Raw genomic sequence first — 24,906 nt, forward strand, 5'->3', positions numbered from 1 at the left:
CAGCAACTATGACTCTCAAATGACAAAATCAATTTTCCCCCAACCCCACCAGTATTCAAATTTGGGCGTATTGGGTATTTGTGCCAAATTTGATCAAGTGAATGAAAATACATCCTGCATATCAGATATTTACATGATGATTCCTAACAGTAGCAAAATTACAGTAATGAAGTAGCAACCAAAATAATTTTATGGTTGTGGGTCACCACAACTGTATTAAGGGGTCGTGGCTTTCAGAAGGTTGAGAACCACTCCTTTAGCTGGAGATCCTGTGCTGAGAAGGGGGCTGGTCTCAGTGGCCTTCAGGGGACCCTTTCCATTTCTTTGACTCTATGAAATGGACCAGACAGTGGGAGTTAGGAAAGGGAAAGCTTGGTTTTGTTACCTCTGAGCAAGTGAGCAAGAGGCATTTAAGATAACGATTCCAATCCAGATTCTAGCTTGGCATTGAACCTGGTCTGCATCCTAGTTGTAATAGACTTTGAGATATATTGTAAGTTTTGACTCACCACTTAGCAGTTCATTTAGTGGGTCTGCAATAGTATTACCAGGAAGATTCAGGCTCTGGTTAGGACCTCCACTCCTAACCAAAAGCCCTCTGAGGTGGAGGAAATTGCCCTTTGGGAAAGGAAACCCCATTGGCCAGCTGCAACGAAAACACATGGTCCTTCTCAGGAGTCCTTCTTCAGAGCTTGAAAGGTTGCACAGAGTTATCTGCATGGAGGTGATGGATGGATTCATTGACTTTGGGAGGTGGATGCCTCCCCGGTGTCTTGTGGGGCGGAATGGGGGGGAGGATACTGTCCCAGCAGTAATTATTTACAAAGAGCCCTGCCGCCTGTCACTGCAGCCCTTGCAAGCTTTTAATCACAGAGTTCAGGTTTGGGGTTAATGGCAAATCATTTCTTCCTGAAGGCTTCCCGGGGCTGGAAAGGGTCCCAGAGCTGCTGCCTGCGAGTGGCTCTTCCAGGGAGTGGATGACTTATTTATGAGATGTTTAGTGTGGCAGCTGAAGAGGCACGCTGCAGCCCCAATGGCAGAAATTGCTGCCTTCGCTGGTAGCCCAACAGAGCCTAGTGACAAGAGCTATGGGCAAAATTGGGAGCTGTGGACGGCTTCTTCTCTCTTCTTCTCCCCCACGACCTTCTGGCAAATATACTACAATGTGGGCTAGACAAATCTACTTACTTAGGCTATCCCTCATTGGCCAAATAGGATAGTCTTCCAGGATCAGTGTTCTGGTGGGTCTGTAGGTGACTGTGGAGCCCTATTCTTGACCTGCATCTTCTCCCGCAGTGAGGACATTGGTTTCCAGGTGGAAGGCCTTCTCGGTCAGGGTTGGCTTGACGCGCCTTCCTCTTGGCACGTTTCTCTATTTCGCCCTCCATTCGTGCCTCTTCAAATTCTACAGCACTGCTGGTCACAGCTGACCTCCAGCTGGAGCACTCAAGGGCCAGGGTTGCCCAGTTCTCAGTGTCTAGGCCAGAGTTTTTAAGGTTGGCTTTGAGCCCACCTTTCAATCTCTTTTCTTGTCCACCAACATTCCATTTTCCGTTCTTGAGTCCGGAGTAGAGCAACTGATTTGGGAGATGGTGGTCGGGTATCTGGACAACGTGGCCGGTCCAGTGGAGTTGATGGCGGAGGACCGTTGCCTCAATGCTGGAGGTCTTTGCTTCTTCCAGCACGTTGATGTTTGTCCACCTGTCTTCCCAAGAGATTTGCAGGATTTTCCGGAGGCAGCACTGCTGGAATCGTTCCAGGAGTTGATGTGACGTCTGTAGACAGTCCATGTCTCACATATAGGAGGGTTAGGAGGGCAATAGCTTTATAAACAAGCACCTTGGTATCCCTACAGATGTCCCGGTCTTCAAACAAACTACGGTTAGACAAATCTACGGTTAGGCGGATCTGTAATTGGTTAACGAAAGCAAACGAACCCGGGGGGGGGGGGGGGCAATTTTCACCAGTGTTTCCTCGTCATCCTGGAAAGAAGTGACGAATGGAGTGCCATCAGCATGGTTCCATCCTGGGCCTGGTTCTGTTCAGGATCTTTATTAATGACTCTTAGATGAAGGGTTAGAAGGTGTGATCATCAAGTTTGCAGATGACAGAAACCAAATTGGGAGGGAGAGCCAATCCTCCAGAAGACAGGAGCAGAATTCAAAACCATCACCACAGATTAGAGAGATGATGGGCCAAAACTAACACAATGAAGTTCAAGAGGGACAAATGCAAGAGACTCCAGTTGGGCAGAAAAAAAGGAAATGCAAAGATACAGGATGGGGGACGCCTGGCTCGACAGCAGGACGTGTGAAAAATATCTTGGTATATTTGTGGGGAACAAGTTAAACATGAACCAACAATGTCATGCTGTGGCTTAAAAAGCCAATGGAATTTTGGTCTGCATCAATAGGAGTCTAGTGCCTAGATCCAGGGAAGTCACGCTCCTCCTCTGTTCTGACTTAGTCAGACCAATTTACCTGGAATCACACTGTGTCCAATTCTGGGCACTGCAATTGAAGGGAGATGTTGACTCTAAGCTGGAATGTGTCCAAAGGAAAGTGATTAAAATGATCAAAGGTCTAGAAAACATGCCCTATGAGGAGTGACTTCAAGAGCTGGGCATGTTTAGCCTGCAGAACAGAAGGCTGATAGGAGACATGATGAGGGTCATGCATAAATATGTGAGGGAAAGTCATAGGGAGGGGGGAGCAAGCTTGTTTTCTGCTGCCCTGGAGACTGGGACGCGAAACAGTAGCTTAAAACGACAGGAAAGGAGAGTCCACCTGAACATTTGGAAGAACTTCCTGACCGTAAAGAGAGCTGTTCAGCTGTGGAACTCTCTGCTCTGGACTGTGTTAGAGGCTTTTAAGCAGAGGCTGGATGGCCATCTGTTGGGGGGTGCTTTGAATGCAATGTTCTTGCTTCTTGGCAGAATGGGGTTGGACTGGATGGCCCACCAAGTCTCTTCCAACTCTAAGATTCTATGATTCTTCGTCCTCCAGTTTTCTAAAACATACATTGCTAAGGTCAGGTCTTGTCACTAACTAGCTTTTCCATTAATATCCATGATTCAATGGCTGAGTGGATATTTGGACTCTTGAGTTGTTGTCCCAACGTGTAAACCACTGCACCATGTTGCCTCTAGAATATTGCACCATAAAAGAACTATTTGATTTGTACCTCCATTTTTTAGGATTGCTGTTTTCTTTCTGTTAAAGACTATAGCCAGCTTTGCTTGTTTCTCTGTGATGTATTTGACTATTGTTCCATCCCTGAGCCTTCCTGATAACACACAACAGTGAAAGGGTAGCAAGGGACAAAGGAGGAGAGGCACAGCTCCCAATTTGGGAAATGGTGGCTTTATCTAGAAGATCAATTCCCCCCCCTCCCCCCCAGAGGCTATTGGAGAATTAGGAGAGAGGAAGCCCTGAGTGAAATATGATACTCAGCATCTGCGTAGCAGACAGTGGCTGCAGCTGGATCTCTGCACCCCAGTGTGTGTGTATACATCAGGTTCGATTGGTGGTGCGCTCTGATAAATGCCTTTGTTAACCAAGTTGTAAATAAATCTAATCTGGACTCCAGCAGGCAGTCCTTTCCCCAACAAAACAGATGTAATTTATTTGGGAGCCCAAATGAATGGCACTGATGATGGGATGGGGTTGCTTGCAGGTTTGGCAAATCTTGGCCCAATGAGCTCCTGTCATGAAACAAGAGCTGTTATCTGAAAATACTCTGAACATTTTAATCCTTTGCACTTCCAGGGAAGCAAACTTTCGGGGGTCTTCTGGCACATGCTGGACACAAAACTAACAAAATGAAGTTCAACAGGGACAAGCGCACTACAAGCGCACTGGCTTCTTTGGGAAGTAAGATAATTTGAGGAGGTTCTTCCTTTATCATGGTCGGCCACATTAGTAGTAAAGACTGTGTCTTTCCCACAATAATGGTACAGTAGAGTCTTGCTTATCCGATCTTATCTTATTTGACATTCCGTCTTATCCAGTGCTCTTATCCGAAGCCCCCATTTTCCTCCAGCATTTCCCCTTCAATTAAAGGAGATACTCCACTTAGATACTCCACTTAGGCAGAAAAAATGAAATGCAAAGATACAGAATGGGGAATGCCTGGCTCGAGAGCAGTACATGTGGAAAAGATCTTGAAGTCCTCGTGGACAACAAGTTAAACATGAGCCAGGAATGTCATGTGGCGGCAAAAAAAGCCAATGGGATTTTGGCCTGCATCAATAGGAGCATAGTGTCTAGATCCAGGGAAGTCATGCTACCCCCTCTATTCTGCCTTGGTTAGACCACACCTGGAATATAGTGTCCAATTCTGGGCACCACAATTGAAGAGAGATATTGACAAGCTGGAATGTGTCCAGAGGAGGGCGACGAAAATGATCAAGTGTCTGTAGAACAAGCTCCAGGAGGAGTGGCTTAAAGAGCTGGGCATGTTTAGCCTGAAGAAGAGAAGGCTGAGAGGAGATGTGATAGCCATGTATATATATGTGGGAGGAAGTCACAAGGAGGAGGGAGCAAGCTTGTTTCCTGCTTCCCTGGAGACTAGGACACGGAACAATGGCTTCAAACTACAAGAAAGGAGATTTCATCTGAATATGAGGAAGAACTTCCTGACTGTGAGAGCCGTTCAGCAGTGGAACTCTCTGCCCCAGAGTGTCCTGGAGGCTCCTTCTTTGGAATCTTTTAAACAGAGGCTGGATGGCCATCTGTCAGGGGTGCTTTGAATGCAATATTCCTTCTTCTTGGCAGGGGGTTGGACCGGATGGCCCATGAGGTCTTTTCCAACTCTATGATTCTATGTACTGACTGATAGTGTTCTCCACCTCTATCAATGTACTTTCCAGGCCTGAAAACTGAGTAAGGGGCTGAGAAGACTGGAGAGAAGGACTCAAGCTGCCCAATGTGGAGGAGGGAGATAAAGACTGCAAACACTCAAGAACTGCCATTCAAAGAATTTCAGGACTCCTTTTTGTCCGTCATAATTGCTCTCCAAACGCGAATGCAAAAGTCATAGCAGAGACTTGTAGGATGAGGAGGAGATACAAAGCTGTTTGTTAACTCTGTATTCATGTTAATGATGTTACATCATGCCCTTTTCTCGCTTCTCTGGTATGCGTTTAGGATCCTTTCAGAGAAAAGAAGCATCTCTTCCTGCTGAGGAATGTGAGTTGCTTTGTCTGGCTGCCAGGCCTGGCTCGAAGCGCAAATGGGAAAAGCTGGAGTTGGGTAGAGCAAATATTTGCCGGCTAATGGAACACGCAGTTTCCCCTTTAGGCAGCTCCATGAGAGAACTCTCTCCTCCTCAGCTGTTGGCCCCATTTGCAGTCAGCCTTTCCATTCATCCCCACTGAGTGACCTTGCTCCTGGCCTCTCCTCATTCAGGAAAGAGGGGCTGCAACATGATACCAGCTGAAAACGTGCATGTGGTACCAAGCATTTGGATAATCTATCACTGCAATATGTGAATTTGGAATGGTGCAGTGATAACAGGAACAGCCTGGACTATTATATTGGATTATGTGATTTTAATCATTTTAATGTTGAAATGTTTTAAGTGGGTGTTTTGATGTATATGTTTTATTTGCTGGATATGTGTTGTATGGCATCGAATTGTGCCTTTATGTGCGCCACTCTGAGTTCCCTTCAGGGCAAGAAGGACAGGATATAAATATGGGAAATAAATAATATTAGCAATCTGAAAGCCAGGTGCCATCTCTTCTAGCCCACCTTGCTGACCCTAGAGAAGTTGAAATGTGGAATGGAATGGAAGGCAGACTGTATTGTGGGGATCTCTGGCTTGGAGTATAATCGAGCTAATCCTGATGGGCTCTTGGGTTTCTGTCCCCTCTCCAGAGGAGAAGCGGCGCCGGGAGAGGGAGGACCAGATGTACCGGGAGCGCTTGCGCACCCTCTTCCTCATCGCAGTCATCATGAGCCTGCTCAACTCCCTCAGCACTGGCGGGGGAAACATCTCCTGGAATGACTTTGTGAACGAGATGCTGGCCAAAGGGGAAGTGCAGCGGGTTCAAGTGGTGCCCGAAAGCGACATTGTGGAGATCTACTTGCATCCCGGAGCAGTGGTCTTCGGGCGGCCTGTGAGTCTCATCCATCTTTTCACCAAGATTAACCATTCACTCAAATGGCACATTTTTAAAAGGAGAGAATTGCTTATAGGTCAAGCATCAGCATCACTAAATAATCCCCAGGATGAAATTAATAATAACAAATAGCTTTACCTGAAACTACAAAGTAAAGGAGACAACATTCTTGGAGAAAACGTAATCAAAGCCCTCCTGACAAAGACCCATCCAGCCATAGACATCACACAGAGAGAGATATAGTATCATAGATCTGAAAGGGACTCCTAAAGGACAATTATATGTTTCATGTTCCAGAGTTGTAATTAGAACACTGACAAAGAAACAGCAAGAAATACTGTTTACCCACAAGCATAAAGAAATTACATATATTAGAAACCCACACTTTCTAATTACTTTATTTCCCAGATCACTACACTGGGCCACAGCAACGCATAGCAGGGGATGGCTAGTAACGAAATAAATAGTATAGAAAGACGATTTTATCTATCAACATTTAAAATACAGACAAGAAGGCCAAGAGGCAGTTCTTTAGGTAGCATGGACCCAAGTCCCTTGGACTCGTGGATATTTATACCATTCATTTTAAAATGGCAAATGATTTCCTTTTGGCCTTTCTCTTTCTTTCTGAAACAGACTCAGAAGGCATAACAGTGCAAATGTGCTGCCTGTTGATGGCTTAAGCTTCCCCTTTGACCCACAAGAAAACACACTTTGGTCTGTGCTTCAAGTCACCTGAGATCTTAACAAACTGAGATGGTTGGGAAGCCTAAGGTGCTCCCAATTCCTAACTCATTTTTCATCCTGCCCCTTGGAATTCCGCCTTCTCCACACCAGCATTTCCCCTTGTTTTTGCTATTCCATGCTGTTTTGCTTCCTACCTCTGGCTATATGATTGCCTCTCTTCCTTCCAGAGGCTTGCCTTGATGTACAGAATGCAGGTGGCCAACATTGACAAGTTTGAGGAGAAGTTGCGAGCAGCTGAAGATGAGCTGAACATTGACCTGAAGGACAGGATCCCCGTCTCCTACAAGCGCACTGGCTTCTTTGGGAAGTAAGATAATTTAAAGAGATTCTTCCTTTATCGTGGTCAGCCACATTAGTACTAAAGACAGTGTCTTTCCCACAACTTAATGGTACAGTAGAGTCTTGCTTATCCGATCTTAGCTTATTCGACATTTTGTCTTATCCGGCGCTCTTATCTGACGCCCCCCTTTTCCTCCAGCATTTCCTCTTCAATTAAAGGAGTGCTCCCCTACTCTTTTTCCATTCCCAATAAATGAAAAAGGCAAGACAAGGGGGAGGAGGAGGGAGGAAAGGGGGAAAAGACGCAGGACCGGAAGCGGAAGTGTCCTCCCTCCTTCCCTCTGTGATTTCCACGCTCCTCTTCCGCATCCAGGCACTTCCTGCAGGGCCGCTCTAGCCCCGAGGTGTTGCTTTGCCTTAAACCTTTGCATTTCTGTTGTTATTCTCTGACATTTTTGTTTATTTAACATTTATTTATTTAGTTAGTTACCGTATTTATATTCCGCCCTTATCGCCCCGCAGGGGACTCAGGCCGGATTACAATGTACATATACATGGCAAACATTCAATGCCATAGATACACAACATATATAGACAGACACAGAGGCAATTTAACATTCCAGCTTTTCTTGAGGGTATTCTGGCCACCGGGGGAGCTGTCCCTTCACCGGCCATTTGTGACACTGATGAAGTACTTCCTCATTCTTTGCATGCTTGCTGGAGATTTTATGGCCTCGTAAATTAGTTAAATTTGTCTCCCCGCATAAGCGGTACCTACATTTCCTACGTGACAGATGCAACTGTCTTTCGGGCTGCAAAGGTTGACAGAAAAGCTACACAAAATTGGTCAGAAGCTCACTCCAACCTGGCCTGGCTTCGAACTCATGACCTTTCAGTCAGTAGTGATCTTAATGCAGCTGACTCCCAGCTAGTTGCGCAACAGTCCCGGTTCTGCCAGCCCATTTCTGTCGGATGAGTGAGACTCTATTGTATAACTTCCTGAGGAGCTGTAAGACTTCTTACACATCTTGTTTTCTGTCCCCCAAAGGTAGTACAGATACTGCGGAGAGAACACATTGGAGCCTAAGCTAACCTCCCCCACAGTATTATCCTCTGGCTTTTCAAAATAACTTCTGTACTTTTCCCCCATTAAAACAAAGCCAAGGAACCAACGGCCACTGTACCTTGGTCGCACACTGACTCATAGTAGCCCCATGCTGAGCAGAAACCATTTTAATAACAAACCCCCAAATGTCACTGGAGAAGCAAGTGATCCCATTAAACACCTCAACTTTGTTATGCAGAGCCCGGCATCCTTTTGCCAGAAAGATTCCGCAAATGCTAAAGCTTTTAATGTGAATGTGAGGTCAAAGTGGGAATTGTTGGGAAGATGAGAGAAAGGCAGAAAGCAGTGCTTAAGAGACGTGGTGATGCTGCCTTAAAACTTGCTTTGTGGTTTCCACTGAGCAAGAGCCAGCTCCATTTATTTCTCCAGCCTGCCTTTCCACTTCAGCAGCATATTTGTTCCTTGGTTAAAGCTGGCGGCAAAAGTGATTTCTCCCAATATCCTACTGGTGGAACCTTATCTTTCCTGACAAGAACAAGATTGAAAAGAGGCACATAAGCCATTCCAGTGGTGACTTGGGATGTCTTAGTTTCACAGCAGGCTTTGCTCCTTATTCTCCTGATCATGTCCTATTGAGAAGCAGCAGCCGCAACAGTGACACATATCTTCCACTGGCTGCACTTGTGCTCCACAAGAACGCTGTTCCTGGAGTTAATGGGAGCAACACATTAGTGCAGAGTGTTGGGTTGCTCCCTTCAGTGCTCAAAATGAACATTGAAAAACTCCCCTAGTCCAATAGCATGCAGTATCCTCAACATTATTTATTTATTTATTATTTACCATATTTATAGGCCGCCTTTCTCAGCCATACGGCGACTCATGGCGCGTTACAGATTGACACAATTCAATACCGGGCATTCATAAAAGTGCCATTAAAAATCATCAACATTACAATATAAAACATATATAAAAACCATTAAAACATATAATCATTGGTGCCATCCTGTTAAAAACGTTATTCAGTAACATCATCTGGCCATTCCATGTTCATCATTTATAGTTCCATGTTATTTATTCCACCGCATTCTCAAAAGCTTGCTCAAAGAGCCAGGTCTTTACTTTTTCGGAAAGTCGGGAGGAAGGGGGGAGATCTAATATCCCTGGGGAGGGAATTCCATAGCTGGGGGGCCACCACTGAGAAGGCCGTCCTTCCTCTCTGCCGGTTTCACTTGCGAGCCAGGTGGGATCGAGAGCAGGGCCTCCCCAGACAATCTTAAGCTCCTAAATGATTCATAGGAGAAGATACGTTCAGACAGGTAAGCACTTTGAATTGTGCTCGGTGGCAAATTGGCAGCCAGTGGAGCTGACGCACCAGAGGAGTAGTGTGTTCCCTGAGCGCCGCTCCTGTTAGTAACCTGGCTGTCGCCTGTTGGACCATTTGAAGCTGCCGAACAGTCTTCAAAAGCAACCCCACGTAGAGCGCATTGCAATAATCTATTTGGGTTGCAACATGAGCGTGGACCACCGTGGCCAAGTCAGACTTTACCCCTATGTCCTTTGATTTAAATCAGTGGTTCCCAACCTGTGGTCCACAGCCAAGCAGTGGACTGCGAGAACGAAAATCCAGTCTGCTGTGATGGACTGGATGAGGGCTAACAGGTTGAAGCTTAATCCAGACAAGACAGAGGTCCTCCTGGTCAGTTGTGGGGCTGACCGGGATATTGGGTGGCAACTTGTGCTCGACAGGGTTATACTACCCCTGAGGGCACAGGTCTGTAGCTTGGGGGACCTCCTGGACTCAATGCTGTCACTTGAGGCTCAGGTGTCAGCAGTGGCCGAGGGGGCCTTTGCACAACTCAAGCTTATGCGCCAGCTGTGACCATACCTCATGAAGTCTAATTTGGCCAGCATGGTCCATGCTTTGGTTACATCCAGATTGGACTATTACAATGCGCTCTACGTGGGGCTGCCCTTGAAGATGGCCCGGAAGCTCCAACTGGTACAATGAGCAGCAGCCAGGCTCCTTACTGGAGCAAACTATAAGGAGCATACAATGCCCCTTTTAAAACAGCTTCACTGGCTGCCAATAAACTGCCGAGCCAAATTTAAGGTCCAGGTTATGACCTATAAAGCCCTAAAAGGTTCGGGCCCTGCCTATCTTCGTGATCGCATCTCCTTCTATGCACCGGCACGAACTTTAAGATCTTCCGGAGGGGCCCTCCTCTTGCTCCCACTACCGTCACAAGCATGGTTGGTGGGGATGAGAGAGAGGGCCTTCTTGGTGGTGGCCCCCCGCCTCTGGAACGCCCTTCCTAAGGAAATAAGACAGGTCCCATCTCTCCCCTCCTTTCGTAAGAGCTTGAAGACCTGGTGGTTTAAACAAGCCTTTGAGGACGACTAGTTCTAGCTCAGCCCGATACTGTTGAATATGGCCATATCTTCTTCTACCAGTTACCCAGGTTACTTCCTCCTATTAGGCCTTGGAAATGAACAGCCATAGAATCTACATAATTTCCCGGGCCCTCTACAAATTGCACTAGCCTCGGCTCAGCCTTTTAAATTGCCTTGAACAGGCAGGATTATTTTCAATATATATGTGCTATTGTGATTGTTTTATGCTTATATTGTTAATTTTATGTTTATGCTGTTTTCTTTGTATGTATTCATGATGTTACTTGGAAACCGCTCTGAGTTTCCTCGGGGAGATAGAGCGGTATTTAAATAAAGTTTTGTTGTTGTTGTTGCTTCCCTTCCCCTCCTCCTTGCAGTGCCCTCTATGCCTTGGGGATGGCCGCCGTGGGCATCGGCATCTTGTGGTACATCTTTCGTCTGGCCGGGATGGCAGGAAGGGAAGGAGGCTTCAGCGCCTTTGTAAGTCGCATTTGCCACCTGTGGGGATGCTTTTTGGGTGGGCCCAACCTCTTCCTTGCCCAGCAGCCGATGAGAATGAAGCTGCTCCAGCCACGAAGATTCTCCCTCCCAGTGGATGGCTCTGTGCTGCATTTGGTCTGTTTGCGTGGGGCAGCAGGTCCTCCTCTTTTCCCCTCAGCCAGGCAGCTCCTCTCTTGCTGTTTTCAAGACTCTCTAATGACTTGCAGCTGGGAATGGCATTTCTTTCCTCTTTGTCTCGCCAGCAAATCTCACATCCTTCACTTGCTTTCAGCAAAATAGCTTTTTGGGGCCTTTCCTTTAAACACCGCCTAAGCTTTTGGGCTGTGCTGTACACTGACCTCTGTACCTCCGGTCACATGCCGCCTCTCAGCGCCAGCCAAACCCCTGCCGGTCAGTCAGCTAAGGAACGAAAGGCGAATGTGGGCCTGCTTCGGAAGAGCTAGAAGACATGGAGGCCCTTCAAATGGGCTACAGCATCAGCCGGGAAGGTGGCCCAATTGGCTTAATCCCATGCTCATGACTTTTTGGAAGCGGCCATCACAGCTTACTCATCCCCTACAGACTCTCAGGGCAACCCTGACTTTTGTGCCGATGCACATTCCAAGCTTACTTACTTACTTAGGCGATCCTTTGTTGGCCGAGTAGGATAGTCTTCCAGGATCAGTATTCTTGTGGGTCCGTAGGTGGCTGTGGAGCCCTATCCTTGATCTGCATCTTCTCCAACAGTGAGGGCATTAGTTTCCAGATGGAAGGTAGTCCAGGGTTGGCTTGACGCGCCTTCCTCTTGGCATGTTTCTCTCTTTCACCCTCCATTCGTGCCTCTTCAAATTCTGCAGCACTGCTGGTCACAGCTGCCCTCCATCCAGGCAACGTGGTCGGTCCAGCGGAGTTGATGGCGGAGGACCATCGCTTCAGTGCTGGTGGTCTTTGCTTCTTCCAGCACGCTGACATTTGTCCGCTTGTCTTCCCAAGAGATTTGCAGGATTTTCCAGAGGCAGCGCTGATGGAATCGTTCCAGGAAGTTGCATGTGACGTCTGTAGACAGTCCACGTTTTGCAGGGATATAGCAGGGTTGGGAAGACAATAGCTTTATAAACAAGCACCTTGGTATCCCTACGGATGTCCCGGTCCTCAAACACACTCCGCTTCATTTGGAAAAATGCTGCACTCAGGCGGTGTCGATGTTGACTTTGGTGGAGAGGTGGCTGCCAAGGGAGTGGAAATGGTCAACATTTTCTAATGTTACACCATTAAGCTATATTTCTGGTATTGGAGAGGGATGGGCTGGTGACTCCTGGAAGAGCACTTTGGTTTTCTCAATGTTCAGTGACAGGTGAGCTTCTTATATGCTTCTGCAAAAGTGTTTAGAGTGGCTTGTAGGTCTTCTTCTGAATGCGCACAGATGACATTGTCATCAGCGTATTGGAGTTCTATATCAGATGTTGTTGTAACCTTCAGTCTGCTGAGGTTAAACAGCTTGCCATCTGTCCAATAGATGATTTCCACTCCATTCCAAGCATTCAGCCTGCTGTAAATGCAGTTGGAAAACCAACATTAGGGGCTCTTCTCAGTGAGGGATAATGAGCGGTTATGTGGAGGCCATGGAGTTAAATGCTTGCTTTATGTGTTGTCTCTGTGATTGAAGAGTAGCTGGCAGGCAGTGAGGAGGCTCCTTTTTTGCTCTTTCCCTCTTCACCCCATATTTCTCTCATTGAACAAACCTCTTGGAGTGGCTGTTCAGAAAGATTGGGATACCAGAAAACTCTGCACATGTAATTGTGTAACGGTTGGGCTGCAGCGCATGAACCATAGATGGAGGTTTCCCTCCAGCTCCCTACTCACTGATCAAACAGATAGAGACAGCTGCCAAGTCATTCAAGGCCCAGGGAGGAGAGCAGAAGTGTGAAGGAAAGGGGGACCACAGTCGAGCATTGTCATGTACCCTGCAGACTAGGGCAGCATGATTCAGCGTCTGAACCATCCTTCCTCCAAATTCACAAGAGGCTTTGGTCTTGGCCTTTTTTGACAGAATTTTGTCACCCTGACAGAACCAACTGAAAATGGCTCGCTTCACCATTGTAGATGGCAAATCTGGGAAAGGGATCAGTTTCAAGGATGTGGCGGGGATGCATGAGGCCAAACTGGAGGTCAAGGAATTTGTGGATTATCTGAAGGTAAGAACTGCACATTTAGGGGCTGAGAATAATAATAATAATAATAATAATAATAATAATAATAATAATAACAACATTTTTTTTTTTTACCCCGCCAACCATCTCCCTTAGGGGGCTCGGGGCAGCTTACAAGGGACATGCCCAAGATTACAATTAAAACACACATGTAAAACACTTTAACCAATTAAAACATCAGATAAAACAAATAACAACACAACTGAAAGCAATATAAAAACAATACAGCTGAAAGAAACATAGCTGAGGTACAGATTCAATTAGTGCAATACATTTTTACAGGAGCGCAGGAAAGTGCAGCAATACATTAAACTGGGCAGGAAATACTGTCATAACACATATTGAGATAGAGCGTATGCCAGTGTAAAGTTGAGTAACAGTTTAATGCCAGTGACTGATATTTGTCTCTTGCTTGGGGTCATTGCAGGACCTCTTGGGTAGGTTTCCAAGCTCTCAAGGAGCACTTGCGAATCTTGCTGTTCTATAGCTAAGAGAGGACAGAGGGAGCATTCTCTGTACCTTCGTACCAGTGGGATAGAGCATTGATAGAAATTGTAATGGTGCAGAGTAAGTGGGCCAGTGGGTCTTGCTTGGAGTCACTGTGGGGGCTTCTAAAAATGAAACACACATGGATTTCTGATTCCAGAGCCCAGAACGCTACTTGCAGCTTGGCGCTAAAGTGCCCAGAGGTGCCCTCTTGCTTGGACCACCAGGCTGTGGCAAGACGTTGTTGGCAAAGGCTGTGGCTACTGAGGCCCAAGTGCCGTTCCTGGCAATGGCCGGTTCTGAATTTGTGGAGGTGATTGGAGGTAAGTTCCGGGGAACAAAGTTCCTTAAAGCAATGGGGTAAAGTGGCTTCTTCACTGCCTTCATCAGCAGCTGCTTGAGGGATCCTTTTCTGCTGTATTGGAGAAGCCATTATGCAATAGGGCGGTGGTACTTCACCATCTGCATTCACCTGACCTGAGGCACTTGACCAAAAGGAAGGCAGCTTAAGCAGGATTTCTGGTATTCAGTCAGGGAGAAACACGGTAGCTGTGCCAGGGCAAAAAGATCTATGAGGAGATGTGTCCTCCCACAGTCTGTCTTGAATTGATCTGATGTCTTAGAAAATCTGTCTGTGAGAACCCTTTTTCAAAGACTTTAGGGCTTTTGCCCAATCATCTGCCAATAATAATAATAATAATAATAATAATAATCCTTTATTTGTACCCTGCTACCATCTCCCGAAGGACTTGGTGCAGCTTATAAGAGGCTGAGCCCAAATACAACAATAAAAACAGCAGCAACAACAACACAATAACTCCAAAAAAAACCCACAAAGCAATAACATTAACAACACCCAATGACGTAATTAAAAACAATGGCCGGGCCAAATGTAATAATTAAAAATAAAAGTGCTGGGCATGACAAGGTGGAGTGTTTGGAGGGGGATGGGCATGCAGATATTCTAGATCTCTGATAAAGTGCGTTGGGACGTAATGCTAGGAGTTTCCTTATTCTGGAAAGGCACACTGGAACAACCACATTTTCAAGCTCCTCCTAAAGATTGCTAGCGACGGGGCCTGCCTGATGTCCTTAAGGAGAGAGTTCCAGAGTCAAGGGGCCACCATCGAGAAAGCCCTATCCTTCGTCCCCACCAATCGCGCTTGCGATGCAGGTGGGATCGTGAGCAGGGCCTCTCCAGATGAGGTAGGCGGGTCCCAAACCATTTAGGGCTTTGTAGGTAAGCACCTGCACCTTGAATTGGGACCGGAAAATTAATGGCACATTTTCTCTGGCTAGGACAAAGTTGTGGCCCCCTAGTCAACATTGTCCATCTTTTCACAATAAGAGCAACCAGGAACAGCCATGTATAATGCAGGAACAACACACTGTCTGCACAGATGGCCCTGCAGTTTATATAACTCAGGAACGGAACTTATACCATGATTTGCATCTTTGCATCTCGAGTTTCTTTTTTTTTTTAAGGGGGGGGCATCCTGTGGTGACCATCTTGTTATTTTGTTATTGTATTCATATGTTTTTTTTCCTTGTAATTTTGATGCTGTTACTTGTTGTTTTGGTTTTATTTTTGTGCTGTAATATGTCGTCCGGGCTCAGTCAGCCCCATGTAAGTCGCTCCAAGTCCCCATTATTATTATTATTATTATTATTATTATTATTATTATTATTTATCTTGGGAACCTCTAAATCCTGAAATAAAGCGGCAAGCGTGAACGGAAGCAGAAATCCTGGGACCAACAAGTCTGTATGTGGACCTCTTCTGAAGTCCCGGAATTTTTTGCCCCTGATTAAAACCTGTGGTATGCTGCTGTCTGGACGTGCCCTGAGTCTTCTCTTCCCCTTTGCTTTCCCTTAGGCCTTGGAGCTGCTCGGGTGCGAAGTCTCTTTAAAGAAGCCCGGGCTCGGGGTCCATGCATTGTCTACATTGACGAAATCGATGCCGTGGGGAAGAAGCGCTCCACCAGCATGTCAGGCTTCTCCAACACTGAGGAAGAGCAGACCCTGAACCAGTTGCTGGTGGAAATGGACGGTCAGTTTGACTTTGCTACAAGTGGCTCAGTAATAACACTTCTTGCCCCTTTGCAAAGGCTTGGAGATCAAGAGAAGCAGCTCGTTCCTTGGTTGTTTTCTTGCTGCTTTAATTGCAAATCTTCCCCTTTCCCCCAAATCCGCTCGCCTGAGACGTGCTGCTTTGTGAGTCCTTTTATGCTGAAACTAGAAAGTGTTGCGGCGGCAGAAGAAACAGACCGGGGACCACGGGATTAGAAGGGATCAGCGGCCTTGCGCTCTCAGGGCTGGCTCCCAACAGGGTCTCCATGGTGAACGCAAGGAGGCATGTGGTGCTCAGGGGTGGATCTGCTGGGGGTTGGGTCTATTTTTGGGAGCATGGCTTCTTCCCACAAGCAAAGCAGCTAATGCTCAGCATGCGCTAATCTTGCCATAGGAGCCACTTAGCCCATGTGACAGGCCCCCAGCCCTTCTTTCGCCTTGTTTGCTTGCCTCTCTGCAAAGCGCACAGTCGGGCCTCCTCCTCCTCCTCTAAAGTTGGTCTGAGCAGCTTCCCAGGAAGAGGAAAAAGCAAGGCCCTGTATGTCTGGGATCCTGAGGGCTCAGCACAGGTTGGCTATGCTCTACCCCCAAAGTGGCCATTTCCCACAAACGGAAGTCATGTTTTGTTATTATTATTCTCTTGTCATTTCTGCCCACCTAAAGGTACTTTTGTGGATTGGACAGCATTCTTTTTTTTAAGGGATAGTCCTAAAAAAATCCTAGATTTTGCAGCTTTGACCCTTTGGGGGCTGGGAAGAGTGTCTCCTTGGACCCACCTGTCCTACCAGATGTGAACTCCAATGTGTCTCCATTGCAGGGATGGGGACCACGGATCACGTCATAGTCCTGGCCTCCACTAACCGGGCAGATATCTTGGACAATGCCCTCATGAGACCCGGGAGGCTCGATCGCCACATATTTATTGATCTACCCACTTTGCAGGTATGAACTTGGCCTGATTCTCCCTTAGTTGGATCTTTAAGTTTGGGATGTTTCTGTTTGGGAAAGCAAGGCCCATGAAAAGAGGGGGGGGGGGGGGTTCAGACGGGTCACCAAAGACCATCAGAAAACACATATTTCTCATGGTCTTAGGAACTCCTTTGGCAGAGAACGCCGAAGATCTCTCCGCCTGTCCTTCTCTTCCGTTTCTGGGAGTTGGTGAACCACAACTCCCAGAATTCAAAAACATCTCACCACAGCCACACCAGTATTCAATGTTGGCCGTGTAGGTAGTGTACCAAGTTTGCTGCAGATCCATTGTGGGCTGGATTCAGAGTGCTCTTTGATTGTAGGTGAACTATAAATCCCAGCAACTACAACTCCCAAATGTCAAGGTCTACTTTCCCCAAACTCCAGCAGTGTTCCTATTTGGGCATATTAAGCATTTGTGCCAAGTTTGATCCAAATCCATCATTGTGATTTCTGGATGGTGAACTACAACTCCAAAATCCAAGGTCAGTGCCCACCAAACCCTTCCAGTATTTTCTGTTGGTCATGAGATTTCTGTGTGCCAAGATTGGTTCAATTCAATTGTTGGTGGAGTTCAGAATGCTCCTTGATTGTAGATGAACTATAAATCCCAGCAACTACAACTCCCATGTGTCAAGGTCTGCTTTCCCCAAACTCCACCATTACTTGCATTTGGACATATTGCCTATCCGTGCCTAGTTTGGTCTGGGTCCATCATTGTCTGAGTCCATCTTGAACTATAACTTCAAAACTTAAGGTCAATGCCCATCAAACATATCTAGTATTTTCCGTTGGTCATGAGAGTTCTGTGTGCCAAATTTGGTTCAATTCCATCGTTGCTGGAGTTCGGATTGCTCTTTGATTGTAGATGAACTACCCATCCCAGCAACTACAACTCCCAAATGACAAAATCAATCCCCCCATCAACTCCACCAGTTTTCAAATTTGGGCGTATCGGGTATTTATGCCAAATTTGGTCCAGTGAGTGGAAATATATCCTGCGTATCAGATATTTACATTATGATTCATAGTGGTAGTAAAATGACAATTATGAAGGAGCAACAAAGATAATGTTATGTTTGGGGGTCACCACAACATGAGGAACTGTACTAAGGGGCCGCGGCATTAGGAAGGTTGAGAACCACTGCTCTGTTTGGTTGGCAGACCCTGGACAGAGGGTAGACTCTTCTGCCCCTGTCCTCTCTTCCTGTGTGGACTTCCCAGTCTTCCTTTGGCTGCTCCAGGTTTTTGCTTAAAATACCTGAAATGCCTGATCTGATTTGGCGACGGCAGCAGCAGAAAAGGGAACGATGCAGCTGCCCTGAAGGAGGAAGGCGAAGGAAATCCTGGCAGCGGAGCCCCTTGCTTTAATCAGGAATGCCTGAACCAGCCGCATGAGTCACTCACTGGCCCACAGCCAAGCTGAGCTAGCCCCCTCCCCCAATATGCCTCTGTCTTCCTTCAAGCTGATGGAGGGGAGGGGGAGACATATGCAAGGCCATACTCTGATGGTAGAAAGGTTAAGGAATAAATCAGGATCAATAGGAAAGGAGGATAGCAGTAGAACCGACCTTTGTGGGGAAGAAGACCCAGTGACTTCTTGCAAGACTCCTTTCCACCTGCCCTGCATCTCTGGATGGAGAATCATAGAGTTGGAAGAGACCTCATGGGCCATCCAGTCCAACCCCCTGCCAAGAATCGGGAATATTGCATTCAAAGCACCCCTGACAGATGGCCATCCAGCCTGTTTAAAAGCCTCCAAAGAAGGAGCCTCTGCCACACTCCAGGGCAGAGAATTCCACTGCTGAACGGCTCTCACAGTCAGGAAGTTCTTCCTCATGTTCAGGTGGATCTCCTTTCTTGCAGTTTGAAGCCATTGTTCCGCGTCCTAGTCTCCAGGGCAGCAGAAAACAAGCTTGCTCCCTCCTCCCTATGACTTCCTCTCACATATTTATACATGGTTATCATGTCTCCTTTCAGCCTTCTCTTCTTCAGGCTAAACATGCCCAGAATAGAGCATGGGTAGCATTACTTCCCTAGATCTAGACCAGGGGTCCTCAAACTTTTTTAAACATAGGGCCAGGTCACAGTCCCTCAAAGTGTTGGAGGGCCGGATTATAATTTGAATAAAACATGAATGAATTCCTATGCACACTGCACATATCTTATTTGTAGTGCAAAAAAATACTTAAAAACAAATTAGTAATTAAAATGAAGAACAATTCTAACAAATATAAACTTTTTAGTATTTCAATGGGATGTGTGGGCCTGCTTTTGGCTGATGAAATAGGATTGCTGTAGTTGTTGTGTGCTTTCAAGTCATTTCAGACTTAGGTTGACGCTGAGCGAGGGCTGGATAAATGACCTTGGAGGGCACTATCCGGCCCCCAGGCCTTAGTTTGAGGATTCCTGATCTAGACACTATGCTCCTGTTGATGCAGGCCAAAATTCCATTGGCTTTTTTGCCGCCGCATCACATTGTTGGCTCATGTGAACTACAACTCCAAAACTCAAGGTCAATGCCCACCAAACCTTTCCAGTATTTTCTGTTGGTCATGGGAGTTCTCTGTGCCAAGTTTGGTTTGATTCCATCATTGGTGGGGTTCAGAATGCTCTTTGAGTGTAGGTGAACTATATATTCCAGCAACTACAACTCCCAAATGACAAAATCAATTCCCCACCAACCCCACCAGTATTTAGATTTGGGTGTATCAAGTACTTGTGCCAAATTTGGTCAAGTAAATGATAATACATCCTGCAGATCAGATATTTACATGATGATTCCCAACAGTAGCAAAATGACAGTTATGAAGTAGCAATGATAATAATATTATGGTTGGGGGTCATCACAATTTGCAAATCCACTGATCTTATTTTTTCAGGAGAGGCGAGAAATCTTCGAGCAGCACCTGAAGGGCCTGAAACTCTCCCAGACTGGAAGCTTTTACTCCCAGCGCTTGGCTGAGCTCACACCAGGATTCAGTGGTATGTGTGTGTGTGTGTGTGGGGGGGGGGGGGGGGGGCTTCGCCTCGCATGTCATGCAGTGCAGTCCCTGTTGCCACTCGCTTCTGTCATGCGTGGCTTCTCAACTTCCATCCAGTGGGACACAACTGGATTCTGCCAACTGAGAGAAAGGAGAGCCAAAGCCACTCTGAGTTGTGGTTGTGCTGTGTTAAATGTGACATGCAAACAACACAATCCCAATCAGTATATATTGCAGAGTGGGTAGGGAGAGCTAATGGCACTCCATTTATGCCATCCAGATTTCAGTGGCATTACTTAGGCGGGAGAATTTAGTGGCTGGAAATCAATGTGGTGATTTAGAGCAGAGCTTCTTAAACCTTTCCACTTGGGCATCTTTTCAGCCGAAGTAATGTTTGTGTGATCTCAGATATATAGGTATAGAAAATAGGTATTAAAATCAAATATTTACTGGTAACAAGTCAGTGTTTACAAGGCTTGCTGAACAGACAGGTTTTCCTCTTTATGATGTACTAGTTTGGGTACCTAGTGATGCCTGAATTATTTGAAAAAGGCATTGTTTATTTTGGAGTGTTGCATAATATTTATTTATTTACTGTATTTGTATACCGCCTTTCTCAGCCCGTAGGCGACTCAAGGTGGTTAACAGGGCAAAATTCAATGCTTACAATGTAATAAATACAATTAAAAACATAAAATATAATAGCAACTAAACAAAACAAATAGATAAAATATGACTTTTTTGGACTTTTTTCCGGAATGTTAAAAGGGAGGTGGCCGATCTAATATCTATAGGAGGGCGTTCCACAGCCAAGGGGCCACCACCGAGAAGGCCCTGTCTCTCGTCTCCGCCAAATGTACTTGTGACAAAGGCATTAACGAGAGCAGAGCCTCCCCAGATGATCTTACGACAATAATATAATTTAGTTAATTAATAACACTATTTATTAAGTAAAAAACCAGTTTGATTTAATTTTTTATGAATGCTCCCATTAGAAAAATCATAATGATGTGGATTAACTACAATTTCTGGAATCACGGGTCAATCCTCCCCAAACCAGGCCTGTAGGCACAGCTGGCCATGTTGCATCTGTGTGCCAAGTTTGGTCCAGATCCGTCATTGGCTGGGTTCAGTACTCTCTAGATAAGGGTGAACTACAACTCCCATATGCAAAGGGCCGTCACCACCAAACCGTGCCAGTATTTACAGTTGGGTCTGTGTGCCAAGTGGTCCAGATCCATTATCAAAGGGGGTCACAATGCTCTGCCTTGATGCAGGGTAAACTACAACTTCCACCCTGTTGAGTTAGTCCCCTAAACCCCTCCAGTCTGTTCAGCTCTGATAAATTCCTCTCTGTTTGCTGTGTGCCATAGGAAAGGGTAGGGAAGGGTTAAGGGAGAGGCAGTGGGCGTGGTCATGCAAGTTCCACACAAGGAACCTTGGGATGCCTGCCTGTGGTGGAGGAAATACATCAAATCTAGGATTAAATGGTCCTGGAATGAAAGCATTCCTTGGGTGGTGGGATAGAGTTTGGGGAGGACATTGGCAGCATTTGGGTTAAATGTTCATGGCGTTCGCTATAATGTGCAATGTTAGTGGAGGGAGTGGCTTTGGAGGCTTCTCAGCACTTGGGACTATTGCCAGTTTGTGGAGGCAGGAGGCTCTCTGTGTAAGTGGACACCTCCACCACATACACACTTTTCACTTTTATTATGTAGACTAGCCGTCCCCTTCCACGCATTGCTGTGGCCCACATGGCGGTTCTGTGTGGGAGGTTTGGCCCAATTCTATCTAACTCCCAAATGTCAAGATTATATTTTCCTCAAACTCCACCAGTGTTCACATTTGAGCATATTGAGTATTCGTTCCAAGTTTGGTCCAGATCCATCATTGTTTGAGTCCACAGTGATCTTTGGATGTACTACAACTCCAAAACCAAAGGACACTGCCCACCAAACCCTTCCAGTATTTTCTGTTTGTCATGGGAGAACTGTGTGCCAAGTTTGGTTCAATTCCATCGTTGGTGGGGTTCAGAATGCTCTTTGATTGTAGGTGAACTGTAAATCCCAGCAACTACAACTCTCAAATGACAAAATCAATTTTTTGAGTGAAGGACATACATTGTATTGTTAGGTGTCTTTTGTCCAAATTTGGTGTCAATTCGTCCAGTGGTTTTTGAGTTATGTTAATCCCACAAACGAACATTACTTTTTATTTATTTATTTATTTATTTATTTATTTAGATAGATAGATAGATAGATAGATAGACTGACAGACCAATAGACCGATAACTGAAGCACTTCCTGCAGAATCCACTATAAATGCTGCACAACAAGATTCATGTAAATGTCTAAATTGGCCACTTTAGAAACCTTTTACTGTTGCCAATTTTTTCAGGACCCCAGCATTGAGCTAAGCCCTTTTGGGATCAGGGTCCACAGTTTAAGAAACACTGATTTAGAGGAAGCTTTCTTTGATAATTGCTACCCAAATAACAGATCCATATAGTTTTTCTTTGCATGAAGGGAAAGGGCCAGTCCTGCCTGCTTTCTGAGCCCCCACGTCTGTCTGGAAGCACAGAACGGAGCTGCTGGGCCCCAGGCGCTGGGCTTCCTGTTTGTGCAAAGACCTGGAGGATCCCACACACTCTTCCTTCCTTCCCTCCCTCCTTCCCTCCGTTGGGCCCCTCTTTGCCTCTTCCAGGGCTCCTTTGAGCAGCCTCCACACGCCACCCACGCACACAAATGCAAAACAGATGTGCCTTCTCCTCCCCACAAAAAAAGTGTGTAGTTGTGGTCAAAGAGACCCATGGGCCAGGCCTCATCCAGCCCAGGTGACCCTCGCCCTCCTGCTCAGCCAGGAAGTTCTGCCTGGTTAACCCATCACTCTCCTTTGCACAAATAGCAACACAAATAACATTCTTTCTAAGACCAGTACATAGCCTGCTTTATGCAGGAGGAGCTGGATAGTCCTGTTTGAAGGACTATCCAGCCCAGAGCAATCAATCTTGGGTCTGTAGTTTTCGAAAAAGCAAAGGAGACCCCTTCTGTGTCTCAAAAATACAGCTAGAAGGGAAAAAAGGGGTGCACAAGTGTGGACTTTGTATAGGCCCCCTTGTTTTTGAGTTCACAGACTCCCCCTTGTGACTTCCTAGATTTGTTGTTGACTTTAGGAAACCTCCTCAGAGTGCTTATCTATCTACCTATCTAATCTATCTAATCTATCTATCCATCCATCCACATAATCAAATTGAAAATGTGTATGTGGCAGAGGTGTCCACTTACATAGACAGCTCCCTACCTCCACCAACAGTTATAACAGTGTTGAAGAGCCACCAAAAGCCCTCCTTCCAAAGTCATTTCAGATTGCAGCAGGCACCGTGAACTTGTAGCCCAGGAAACACCAATGGCCCTCCCTCCAGTGACATTGCATATTATAGTGAGTGCTGTAAACATGTACAAGAGCCATGACAATGTCCCCCCCAAACACCATACTACCCACCATCAAAGTGAAGCCTTTCATTCATGGACAATTTCCTCCTAGATGTTCTGTTTTTCCTCCAGAAAAATAGAACATGTAGGAGGATGTCCCAGGGTTCCTTACTCTTTCCATTGCTGTGGAATTTGCATGATTTCACCCACTGCCTCTCCCTTAACCCTTTCCTATAGCACACAGAAAACAGAAACTGATCAGCAACTGAACAAGAGGTTTGGGAAGAATTCACCATGATTTATAGGAGATCAGACTTGGCACAGAGAAACCCCATGGACATACCTCTGAGGTTTGTGGGAATTGACCTTGATTTTAGGAGTTGTAGTTCACCTACATCCATAAAGCACTGAACCCAGCCAATATGGGATCTGGACCAAACTTGGCACACAGATGCAACATAGCCAACTGTGTATACAGACCTGGTTTGGGGAGGACTGACCCGTGTTTTTGGGAATCATAGTTCACCCACATCCTTATGCATTTTCTAATGAGGGCCTTCATAAAACACCAACTCAAAGACTGCCTTTTTTTCTAATAAATAATAATAATAATAATAATAATAATAATAATAATAATTAACTAAATGATATTACAATGCATTTTTCAAATTACCCAGGCAGCGCCGGGTACCTAAGATAGTTTTAATATAAAGCAAGGCAAACACACACCCCAAATAGAAACCAGGAACAGGTTTCTGGAGGTTGCTGTTGTCTTTTTGCAATAAGGAAATAATCGGAGCTTAAGATAGTGCAGGATGAAACCGATCAATTTAGGAGTCTAAGCACATTCATCCCAGGGTCCGACTAGTTGTATTTTGGGCATAAAATTTCTTCAAGCAATGTCTGTGGATAAGATGGTTTGCCTTTTCCTGGCCTAGTTGGTTTTGCTTGCCAAAGTTCACTGGAATCACTGCCTTGTCTAGAAGTCCCTCACCCCCTGAGCACAATGCAGTGTGCCAGTGAGAGTGCTCTATCTGTGGCATGCTGAAGTTGAGATTGTGTGCCTATTTTCCCATCTGTAGGAGCCGACATAGCCAACATCTGCAATGAGGCAGCCCTCCATGCTGCCAGGGAGGGTCATAAGTCCATCCATACCTTCAACTTTGAGTACGCTGTGGAGAGAGTCATTGCAGGTGAGGCTTCTTTTTCTGGTGCATTGTTGGGTTTGACTTCTTGCATCCTGACTGCATGGCAAGAGTTCTCTCATGGAAGGAAGCAACCCGAGTGTGGCCGTTGTGACCTACAAGAGCAAAGCGATTGGAGATTAGTCTGTTTAGCTACAAAATGGATAGCGATGAAATTCAATGTCCTGGCAGCATTATCTGTTGTGGAATTCTGCACCAAGGAAGCAATTTCTGTTGGGCAAGTGGGCTTACTACCGAAAAGCCCTTCTCATAAATTTACAGCAGAATAACTTAGCAGCACCAGTAGCCCAAAGTCATAAAAAGAACAAAAACACACAGGCCAATATTCGTGTTGGTGTTCAGCCTGTGACTGTGTTTAATTATCAGGGCACTCTGGATGTTGGGAATGACGATGACAATGCTGTTTCTAATGATGAGGGTGCTTTAGATGCAGAGAGTGACAATGAGATTCCTGTTCAAAGTGT

The 24,906-nt window shown here is 45.9% G+C and overlaps 1 protein-coding gene across 2 annotated transcripts in view; it reads left to right on the forward strand.

Moving 5' to 3' along the window:
* Nucleotides 1–24,906, forward strand: part of SPG7 (SPG7 matrix AAA peptidase subunit, paraplegin) — a 45,242-nt gene that overhangs the window by 13,047 nt on the left and 7,289 nt on the right. For both annotated transcript variants that reach the window (XM_060787905.2, XM_060787906.2), the window contains 9 exons: nucleotides 5,880–6,121; nucleotides 7,039–7,178; nucleotides 10,985–11,087; nucleotides 13,157–13,282; nucleotides 13,944–14,106; nucleotides 15,660–15,833; nucleotides 16,671–16,795; nucleotides 19,705–19,807; nucleotides 24,320–24,430. In XM_060787905.2, the coding sequence (XP_060643888.2) occupies nucleotides 5,880–6,121; nucleotides 7,039–7,178; nucleotides 10,985–11,087; nucleotides 13,157–13,282; nucleotides 13,944–14,106; nucleotides 15,660–15,833; nucleotides 16,671–16,795; nucleotides 19,705–19,807; nucleotides 24,320–24,430 (1,287 nt within the window). The remainder of the gene's footprint in view (nucleotides 1–5,879; nucleotides 6,122–7,038; nucleotides 7,179–10,984; nucleotides 11,088–13,156; nucleotides 13,283–13,943; nucleotides 14,107–15,659; nucleotides 15,834–16,670; nucleotides 16,796–19,704; nucleotides 19,808–24,319; nucleotides 24,431–24,906) is intronic.

This window comes from Anolis sagrei, chromosome 8 (assembly GCF_037176765.1).
Source record: "Anolis sagrei isolate rAnoSag1 chromosome 8, rAnoSag1.mat, whole genome shotgun sequence".
Lineage (NCBI taxonomy): Eukaryota > Metazoa > Chordata > Lepidosauria > Squamata > Dactyloidae > Anolis > Anolis sagrei.